Genomic DNA, 11,356 nt, shown 5'->3' with positions numbered 1-11,356 from the left:
AAGAGAAAAATGCTCCACACACAATCGAATTCTCCATCTTTAGAAATTAGGTCCCCCTATTAAAACTATTAGAAATGGAGTGTCATTTGACGGGAATTGATGAGTTTTTAGTAAGCTCTCTGAAGCATCTTGGGTGCTAGGCCTTCCAACAGGTTGCCTGTTGCAACAAGGCAACTCTTAACCAAATATTATTATTTTAGGGTTTCAATGTAATTGCTTTGTCCCCATGTAATTGTCACTTCAATACCATCAATGGTAGAGCTGTTTTTATACATGGATTTATGCAAGTGTTTATAGCAATATAATCACCTCTCTGGAATATGATTCCATTTGAAATGGAACTACACCTCCCAGAAGTCCACTTGTTTAGATTCATTCTTGATTTGACAATCATCCACTTTTGAAGGGTAGCATTCATGTTGTCCTTAGTTTTTATTATTCGCCAATAATCTGTTAGCGCTATAACTTTATCCTTTAGCTGGAGCGCAAAGTCAAATGCAAAAATTTGCATGTACTGACCATTTCTTTGGTTTACTTTTCAATTGACCTTTTTTGTGGTAGGGGAGCTAGAAGTAAGGCCAAGACATCAATCTTCTGTTTGTTCTCTCTTTCCTTGTTGTTTAAAAAAAATAACTTCCTGACCATTGGTCTGTAGGGGCTTGGTAGGTGACGTGGCAGGCAGGGCAAGTTGGTTCAGTGGAGCTGGAAGGAACGGGGAATAGAAAAGGAGCACCTTTTTAGATTGAGGGACTCTGACTCTGTGTACTCTGACCCCAGGTTCGGATCATTCACGTCACCGTTCACTTCTTGTCTTGTCTATAGTTTCCTCTTGCTGTCGCTTGTTTTTTTTCTTAGCAACTGAGCTTTGAGTAACATTTTTAAACATTTCATTTGTCTCAAGTTTTGTCAAGGATATGTCACCTGGACGTTCCTTACTTTTCAAGAGGTGTGAGGGAGAAACTCTGACCTTAATTCTACCCAGGGCTATATGTGACTGTCCTTGAAACAAAATCCCAAATGCTGTGTCCTTTGAATCGAATGTAATCCCCAAGGTGTAGTGGCAGATTAATTTCATGCCATGTTAATTCCAAAATGCTGAATGGAATGTAGCCACAGCCACCATTTAGTGGTAGGTTTCTGTCACTCAGGGAAGATGTCATCTGGTCTTTTCTTAAATCCCTGTATGGTGTTCTGGGTATTTTAGAGTACTTGCTGAAATTTAATAGCCAGATTATTTATTTTTTACAACTGAGCGACAGCTGATTCGAGACTGGTCTCTAATCATTTTACTGATGCTTGATGTCCAAATGATTCTGTAATGCTGGGTTTAAAAACTATTTGGGCAGATGAGGTGGGAATGTGCATATGACTTTTTAAATGATTGTATTGTTAATTTATGCTGCTGTGTGTGTGTGTGATTTGCTTGTCTCCAGAGGAATAGTTGATATGCTCAGTAAAAATGAGATGTTTGATTAACCCACACTGATGACTTGAGGTTATTTTCTAGATGTCACCCAATGATGTGTATGCTGTTCTTTTCCCCCAGGCATACATTGTGTGTGCCAGTCAAAAGTTTGGACACCTACTCCATTCAAGTTTTTCTTTATTTCTTACAATTTTCTACATTGTAGAATAGTAGTGACAGCATCAAAACTATGAAATAACACACAATTATGTAGTAACCAAAAAATGAGATTCTTCAATATGGACATTCTTTGCCTTGATGACAGCTTTGCAGTCTTGGCTCAACCAGCTTCAACTGTAATGCTTTTCCAACAGTCTTGAAGGAGTTCCCACATGCTGAGCACCTTTCGGCTGCTTTTCCTTCACTCTTCGATCCAACTCATCCCAAACCATCTCAATTGGGTTGAATTCAGCTGATTGTGGAGGCCAGGTCAGGTTCTTTTTTCTCAACTGCACTTGAATAAACGTTAAATTCTTGGTGTTCTGTATTGACTGACCTTCATTTCTTTAAAGTAATTATGGACTGTTTCTCCTTGCTTATTTGAGCTGTTCTTGCCACAATATGGACTTGGTCTTTTACCAAATAGGGCTATCTTCTGTATACCACCCCTACTTTGTCACAACTGATTGGTTCAAACGCATTAAGAAATTCCACAAATTAACTTTAATGATGCACACCTGCTAATTGAAAAGCATCCCAGGTGAAGCTGTTTGAGAGAATGCCAAGAGTGTGCAAAGCTGTCATCAAGGTAAAGGGTGGCTACTTTGAAGGATCTAAAATATATTTTGATTTTAACACTTTCTTTGGTTATTACATGATTCCATATGTGTTATTTCATAGTTTGTCTTCACTATTATTCTACAATGCAGAAAATAGGTTATTTATGACAGTTGAATGTGTCAACTTTTGGTGTGTGAACACTTAATCAAAAGTAAGGGGTTGTAATTTAATGCGTGTGAATATTTGACAATGAATAACTAACCCTGCACTTAATGTCTGTCTGATTTGTACAGCAAAAGAATGGGCACCTGAAATCTTCAGTCTTTAGAATTTTGTAGTGAGTGTTTTGTTTTGATGGACCAGTGGAATTAATGCCATTTTACTGGTTGAACAAGCAAGCAAGCCATGTGCAGGACTTGTACATTTTCTTCTGGAAATTGTTTTGACTACAAACTAACCACAACTTAAATTGGCACTTCTGTAGTTCTGAGGTGGAATTATGGAAAGCAGTGAACTAACAGTTTGAGGCAAAAGGCTAGAATATGAGTTATTCCTAATTTGGCTTCCACATTTTGCTACTCAACCGATTCACTGTTAAGTGGAACCAGTAAAAAAAAAAAATTTTTTTTTTAAAGTAACCCCCCCCCCAATCCGAAAAGAAGGGTGAGGTGGGCGTTCTGTTAATTTTGAATCACCCTCCATGCATCCTTTTTGAATATGGTAGCCACCTAACATTGGGTTAAACGTGGCTGTATGATCAATCTGACGTCTGCATTGGGCCATGCAGCATTTACGGGGATATGGTCTCTGCAGAAGTCAGGGAATTCATACTTCTTGCACTTCGCCGAGCAATGCAGAGCTTTTGTTAAGGAAGTGAGTTTGTTTATACAGAACCTACCATCAACCAACCATGTAAACGTGGAGCTATACGGAGCCCTCTGCATTGTTACAACATTTGAGAGGCACGAGGCGATGCACTATGGCACTCAATTTGGCCTCTGCATGCCTCTGGAGGCTCCGCAATTGCGTCACACAATCTATTTGTCGCCTCCGACCATGTTTTCGAATCCGGCTTAAATGGGCTTTTAGTTATATTGCTTCTCCCTTCAAAGAGCACATTTAGCCAGTCAATGGCAGTCCGCTTGTTTCACTGATGGTAGCATTACTGACCTGCTATGTATTTTCTTTTTCATTCCTTGTCTTTTAGGGGTACAGTTGGTTTAGATTAGTGAAGAAATATCAGTTTTAGCGTCCCCCCCCCCCCCCCCCCCCCGTGTAACGATTCCTCGCGGAGGATGCTCTGGTGAATCCTACTGTTTTGAAATCAGCCACAACCCCTCTGAAATAGCTCGTATTCCTCAAAGTATGTACACATTTTTTTTCTCTATAGAATGTCTAGCACATCTAGTTAAATTTATTGTTACGACTTTACCCATGTATTTTTGGATTCCACCCCTCTATCTGTAATTTGTCTGATACACTATGGAGAAGGACTTGTAAGAAACAAGTGTATTTGTTTCCACATTTCCTCTCTTAGCTTCCGTCCCTCTGAAGGTCTCAAAGAGAGGGGTTGATGTACAGTGCGTTCTGAAAGTATTCGGACCCTTTCACTTTTTCAACATTGTTACGTTACAGCCTTATTCTTAAATTGTTTTTGCCCTCATCAATCGACACAATACACAAACATCTAAACCGGTTTTCACTTTGTCATTATGGGGTAGTTTTTGTGTGTGTGTGTGTTTTGCTGAGGAATTTTGTTTTATTTAATCCGTTTTACAATAGAGCATCCAACCTGGAAGCCAGCCACACCAATGTGTGCACGGTGTTCCCTATCGACGTGGTCAGCGCGCACTGCGCCCGGCCTGCCACAGGAGTCGCTAGTGCGCGATGAGACTAGGATATCCCTACCGGCCAAACCCTCCCTATGGACGTCGCCCCATGGACCTCCCGGGCACAGCAGGCTGGGACAGAGCCTGGGCTTGAACCCAGAGTCTCTGGTGGCGCAGCTAGCGCCTTGCGCCACCCGGGAGGCCTACGACACTCTTTAACACCCTTCATCCACCTCCAACCTACCTCCCTGGAGCCAATTTCTTTATTTTACTCTCACTTGGAAACTCCACCCACTAACCTGTCACTAAGCTCTGCCCACTGAGCTTTCATGCAACCAATCAATTAATCCCAGACTACCTCTGGTGATGGTCATGAAGCTCTGATCACATTCAGATCTACACCACCTGTTTTAAACATGTGGACAAGATCAGGACACATGTTAGCACAAGGTATAAAAGGGGTTAAGAAAGAACTGCAGCATAGCTACTTCCCATGTCACATCACATTTGTCATGAAAAATATGTATAATGCTCTTTAATTACTCAAGGCACACATTCATCTAGCCTACAACTGATTATAGGATCTACAGGCTCAGGGAGACAGTGTAACATGGCAGACGCATCAACATGTTGAACGTGGCACACATTCATAAGGTCATGTTGCCATGGGAACATGTCATATGGAATGTAAAACAAATTGGCTTCATTCATAGGCCTACATCTCATTTGCATGCCTACAACAGAGACTAAAACAGCAGGTATTTTAAATGCATACCATCACAGACGACACATAACGTCATAAAATGTGCATATATTGCACATGTATGTGTATAAAAGCTATCTCTGAAATAGTCATATGACATTCAAAGCTATCCACCAAAAAGACGATTTCGCATTCCAAACAATAAAAGTGCCGAGTTAGAACTGTAACATAGCCCTCTGTATGGGAGGACAGTCTTGCAGTTATCAGAGGTGCAATATATCCAACATGGCCAACAATACCTTAACTTTTAATGTGCCCCCTGTTGAAGACAAGCACTGTACTCTTGCCAATATGCTTGCTTCCAAGGGAATAACGACTTCCACTGGTTTGAAGGGAATAGTCCAAGAGCCTCGGGATGAGATGGGTAGCAGCAGATTTGAGGTGGGAGTGTGGTCCGAGAGTCTCAGCTTTCATTGGTTGCAGTCTGGGGGAGTTGAGAGGGCGCTGGCCCGTTGAGCCTGTCCAGCTCATCCACCTGCGGGGAGGGCATGGTGCCCCCCCAGGCCGCCCCACCTCCGCCCCCCTCCCCTGGCACCGCAAGGTTGGGCACGCTCTTGCTGCGGACGCACTGGAAGTCAACGTGACGGCTCTTCCCTTCCTCCTTCTCCCAGGACAGCTGAATGAAGGGCCGCTGCACGTAGTTGTAGATGACCTCTGACCTTCCTCCCGGACGCCGCTTCACTTTCTCCTTATAGGTTGGGTACCCTGGGACACAGATCAGTGGAAATCCATGTGTAATGTATATCAATTCATATTTTACTCGGGGTAGCTTGGGTAGAACAAGCCCGACTCACCCTCAATGCCTATCCGGATGTTCTTCAAACCTCTCTCCTTCAGCAGGGTTTTAGCAACGTCTCTGTTCTCTATGTACTTGAAGAAGCGGTAGAGTTTGGAGCTGTACAAAACTGGACAGAAGAGAGAGAAACATATTAATTCACTCAACACTGAAGTTCTGCCGGCGCACAGTTAGGAGAGATGATTAGCTAGCTACCTAAGGTTAACAGTCAATAAGCAACCACTCCTACGTACACTCTTGACAGAAACCCTAACACTGCTGCGTCAAAAACATGCTTCCAAAAATGACGAGGTGTCTCCTGTTGCGTAACCTTTTTAAATGTGACCAATTTTGAATTGACATGGATTTTGGAAGTTGGTCATTTTTCAGAGTACTTTAGGATTTGTGATGTGTGTGTTGTGACTGATGCCTTACTTTGGGAATACTCCTCTCCCATGGGTGGAGGGTGTTCCTCATCCCAGTCCACAATGTCATCGTCAGCCAAAACCACGATGTGGCACTCCCTCTCCCCTCCCTGGGCACATGACACCATGGCAGGCACCACTAGCTCCTCCAGGAATCCCTCAAACTGCCTCCGTGCCCCATCGTTGGACAGCTCATGAAGCAGGGCACCTGGGAACAGGAAGAGACAGTCACTTGACCAACCTCACTATCATGATAATCAAGTGAAGTGTCTTTGTTGAGACTGCAGGAGGTTTGAATGCTAAAAAGTCATTTTGCAATCATTCTCAAACAATATTCACTCAAAACATTTAGTACCTCAACTTGTTCTTGTTAAGATTCATAGATGTGGGTATCCTTGTGACGTGTTGTGCTGTCATAAGAGTTGCTCATACTGGTGAAGATATATTTGTAATGGCTGCTGTACTGCATATCCCATTCCTTTTGCCTGCCACTACCCCTACCTTGGGCAATCCCGTATTCTGGTCAGTTTACACATGGAGTACACATAATGGGTGGTTATACTCACTGAGGTCGCGACACTTGACTGTGCTGGCACTGAAGTTGATACAGAGGTAATCACAAGCCTCTCTCAGCTCCGACACTGATACGCCATCGGGACACCTCATAACACCCGTCTGATAAAAGTTCTAACGGAGAAATACACATTGGAATGAATGAACTGACTGTTTTTGGTACCTCTACAGCTGTGGCAATATCTGTCATTTCACTGAGATGAGAGACTAGCTTTAAAAATGCCAGTCCCATCACAAGTACTGGAAGAGAGCTTTTAAGTTCTGCACTTATAATATAATAATATATAATAATATAATAATAATAATATAATATATGCCATTTAGCAGACGCTTTTATCCAAAGCAACTTACAGTCATGTGTGCATACATTCTACGTATGGGTGGTCCCGGGGATCGAACCCACTACCCTGGCGTTACAAGCGCCATGCTCTACCAACTGAGCTACACAGGACTTAAAAGGTCTCCAGAAGTTAGTTGAGTTGAGGCTATAAAGCATACACTGAGTATACAAAACTATAACAACACTTGTTCTTTCCATGACATAGACTGACCAGGTTGAATCCAGGTGAAAGCTATGATCCCTTATTGATGTCACTTGTTAAATCCACTTCAATCAGTGTTTAGATGAAGGGGAAGAGATGGGTTAAAAAAATGATTTTTAAGCCATGAGAAAATTGAGACATGGGTTGTGTATGTGTGCCGTTCCTTTGAACAGGGTACGTAAGTAGGTGCCAGGCGCACAGGTCTGTGTCAAGTACTGCAACGCTGCTGGGGTTTTCACGCTCAACAGTTTCCTGCAAAAGTTTGGGTTCCACTCAACATTAGGACAGTGTTCTTATATTCAAGTTGTGCCAACTTACCAGTATGACCTGAAAGATGCTGGCACTGATGCCCTCTGTCAGTTCATACTCGCCCTTCCCATTGGGCCTGGTGAAGTTGTGCTGTCGCGCTGGGCCAAACATTCTGCAATGACAACTTGAAAAAATGTAACCCAAACCTTGATACCTTAACCAACTATGTTTTCTCTAAGTAACATTTTCATGTCTGTATGTACTGTACATCCATAAGTAAGTGAAATAAAATATAGTTATTTAAGTTAATTTCCCACTGTACCTTCCTAGCATGGTGTTGGGGTGTGCAGTGAAGGTGGCGGGGTCCACCGCAAAATGGCTACCGTCCACAACCAGAGTGACCCTCTCACGGTGAACGGTACCCGGGTCCGTTCTTCCCTCTTTCAATCCGCTCATCTTTCGGCGTCTCTTTACCTCTAGCCGTCTCTCCCTCTACTGTGGGTGGATCTGGCCACTTGGAGATCACTGTAGGATTGGCTGTTTTTAAGATCTGTAAAAAAAAAATTTTACTGTGGAGGATGCCATTGTGAGATGCTCTGAGGTCTGTTCCAAAATCAACAGGATTCTGATGATTTCATGAGAGAATATTGAATGGGCTGCAATGATATTAGCATGAAAATGCTTTAGAATCCAGACTGTCAAAATTCACCTGACTGTCAAAATTCCCCTTAAAAATAATGACAGTGGTAGTCATCAACCAAAAAACCTTATAAAATGTAATACATCGTTCACTAAATCTCTAGAGTTTAAATCAACATTAGATGAAGTTCTGTTGTACGAGAAACTAGCTATTCTACATTTAAATTGACTTTAGGCAGATTGACTGTATGTGATTTCAAGAATGAGTTAATCAAGGCTACGTTACAGTAGCCTATTCACATGGCACTGCTGTTACAATGAGCAGCATACAGTGCCTTCAGAAAGTATTCATACCGCCTTGACTTATTCCACATTTTGTTGTGCTACAGCCTGAATTAAAAATGGATTATATAGATTTTTCTCTCTCACCATCTGCACACAATAACCCATTATTGTTTACAAAATTCTCCAAGCACTGTCAAATTGGTTGTTGATCATTGCTAGACAACCATTTGCAGGTCTTGCCATAGATTTCCAAGTAGATTTAAGTCAAAACTGTAACTCGGCCAATCAGGAACATTCACTGTCTTCTTGGTAAGCAAATCCAGTGTTGATTTGGCCTTGTGTTTTAGGTTATTTTCCTGCTGAAATATGAATTAATCTCCCAGTGTCTGGTGGAATGCAGACTGAGACCGGTTTTGCTCTAGGATTTTGCCTGTGCTTAGCTCCATTCCATACATTTTTTTTATTCTGAAAAACTCCCCAGTCCTTAACGATAACAAGCATACCCATAACATGATGCAGCCACCACTATACTTGAAAATATGTACATTCTGTAATTCATTCTGTAAATTAGGTTATTATTGTGGAGTAGCTAAAATGTTGTTGATCAATCCTCAGTTTTGTCAAATCAATGCCATTCAGCTCTGTAACTGTTTTAAAGTCACCGTTGGCCTCATGGTGAAATCCCTGAGCTATTTCCTTACTCTAAATCAAATCAAATTATATTGGTCACACACGCGTTTAGCAGATGATATTGCGGGTGTAGCGAAATGCTTGTACGGGTGTAGTGAAATGCTCTATGGCAACTGAGTTAAGAAAGACTCCTGTATTTTTGTAGTTACTGGGTGTTTTGATACACCATCCAAAGTGTAATTAATGACTATCCCTTTGAGCATGGTGAAGTTAATGTCCCCCCCCCCCCCCCATCTACCAATAGGTGCCCTTCTTTGCAATACATTGGAAAACCGCCCCGGTTCACAGCTCGACTGAGGGACAATTATCTATATGTGTAATTTACAGATATGAAGTAGTCATTCAAATATCATGTCAAACACTATTATTGCACACAGAGTGAATCCATGCAACTTATTGTGACTTTTTAAGCACATTTTTACTGCTGAACATATTTAGGTGTGCCATAACAAAGGGGTTGAATACCTACTGACTTAACATTACATTACATTTAAGTCATTTAGCAGACGCTCTTATCCAGAGCGACTTAAGACATGTCAGCTTTAATTTTTTTATTTTGTAAACATTTTGAAAACATAATTCCACTTTGACATTATGGGGTATTGTGTGTAGGGCAGTGACACCAAAATATACATTTAATCCATTTGAGGTTCAGGCTGTAACACAATTTTTTTGAAGTCATAGGGTGTGAATACGTTTTAAAGGCACTGTAAAAACGGAACATGCCCGTTACAATTATGAAACATATTTCGTGAACAGCATAAATATTGAGTTTGTCCCGGCCCCTTTACCAACCAGAACCAACTTGTACATTCCTGTTCAGCTAGACAAGTCTACATTACTGTCCTCTGAATCATCAGAGTCTAGCTGTCTAAAATAGAATTGAAAGTTAAATAGCCTAGACTCTCATAAAATAATTATTTGTTTAATAATTACCATAAATGTATATGTAATATCAAATGTGTTACCATAGAATTACGAATTAGAATACTAGAACATAAACCTTCTTATGGTGGTATAAAATGTCAGCCATTTTGGTAAGGGAGTTAGTCAACCATGGTCAGCCATTGCTGTGATAAGATAGTGAAAAGAAGATTATCTGCACTGTATGTTTGTTAGCTAGCTAGCCTGACAGTTTTAGAGGAATGATTCCATAAATTTGCTAAATAACTGCCAACATTCCAACATTCCATTCAAGCAATGCAGTCAATCCATTACCATACATTGGCTGGAATCTGCCGAAATGTATGGTCAGTTTACTTATATTTTAGAGGCTATTTATACAGAAAATGTGTCCCAAAAAAATAGTTTATAATTTATATGACAATATTTTACGTTGACAATAATATTACACAATTTCTGATGTCTGCCTTACTTTTATTTTCCTGCATAAGTAAAATCAGGAAATGAATAACCTATGACTATTGCCATTCATTGCAACTAGACTGGGTTGGATTTCTCCCTGACCACAATGGCTGCCATTTTTGGACCATTCTGGAACGTTTAGGGTTTATGACAAGCCCGCTCTAGTAATTAAATAGGATATATATGTGTGTTACAATCTACAGTATCGCCGGAGTTCTAGAACGTAGTGTGGAACCTTTATTGTGAGAACACCATGTGACTTTTACATTGAAGTCTTGTAATACAGTCGCATTGTCCATGGTCATCATCATAAATAGGTCTACATTAGTCGATAGGCACATTCAGATAACAAGTTTAAAAACGGTCAGTCATCTATCTTTCTGCTTTCGTCTCTTCGTCCAGCCATTCGTTAGTCAAATCATTGATACATTAGCTTCGTTGCTTACTCTGAGAAAATACAAATATTGCATAGTCACTTGGACTACCGCGACAAGTTGCTACATGTTGCATAGACTACTGTACCTAAAATATAAAAACTTACGCCAGTTTCATGCCCTCGGTGCTCCGGTCGGTTCAAAATTTCAAATGTGCCATGGTGCCACCTCATGTGGTTTCAAGTCATTTGAAAAACCTTCGCCATGACTCAAATATGCTCCATTTAGGTTCTTTCCTTGTACTGTACAAACTGAACCAATGATGGCCAGAATACTGCGCCTGTCATAAGGGGAAGTCTTCTAGCCTCAGCTGCGCAAGAACCTGAATGCGGCACTGAACGTGTTTGTCAATACATTTGTATCTATATTGCCATAGGTTCATATCAATGTATTTGAGTTTAAATATTTTTTCCTAATTCAGGAATAAACAAATTATAAACAATGTAATAACTTCAGTGTAACAACAAAGTATAGTGCCTCTACCCTTTCAAATGTATACATATACGAGATTTGGATATCTGCTTGGATAAACACATTGTTAAATGATATATAGCATGTATCAACTATATATTATAGTTGTTACTCATGTAAAATATACAAAA

At 40.8% G+C, this 11,356-nt stretch overlaps 1 protein-coding gene across 1 annotated transcript; it reads right to left on the bottom strand.

Moving 5' to 3' along the window:
* Nucleotides 1–4,534: 4,534 nt before the first annotated feature.
* On the bottom strand, nt 4,535–11,029 carry LOC124031865 (BTB/POZ domain-containing protein KCTD20-like). Its single transcript, XM_046343639.1, has 7 exons — nt 10,862–11,029; nt 7,664–7,891; nt 7,411–7,513; nt 6,544–6,664; nt 5,988–6,185; nt 5,572–5,682; nt 4,535–5,482 (listed from the first exon to the last, which is right to left on the bottom strand). Exons 2-7 carry the CDS (start codon nt 7,795–7,797, stop codon nt 5,181–5,183), a joined length of 969 nt encoding a protein of 322 aa, XP_046199595.1. The 5' UTR covers nt 7,798–7,891; nt 10,862–11,029; the 3' UTR covers nt 4,535–5,180.
* Nucleotides 11,030–11,356: the final 327 nt, after the last annotated feature.

The sequence above is a fragment of the Oncorhynchus gorbuscha genome, linkage group LG03 (genome assembly GCF_021184085.1).
Source record: "Oncorhynchus gorbuscha isolate QuinsamMale2020 ecotype Even-year linkage group LG03, OgorEven_v1.0, whole genome shotgun sequence".
In the NCBI taxonomy this organism is placed as follows: Eukaryota; Metazoa; Chordata; class Actinopteri; order Salmoniformes; family Salmonidae; genus Oncorhynchus; species Oncorhynchus gorbuscha.
The sequence above is the reverse complement of the archived record's forward strand: the minus strand, read 5'-3'. Positions and strand labels throughout refer to the sequence as shown.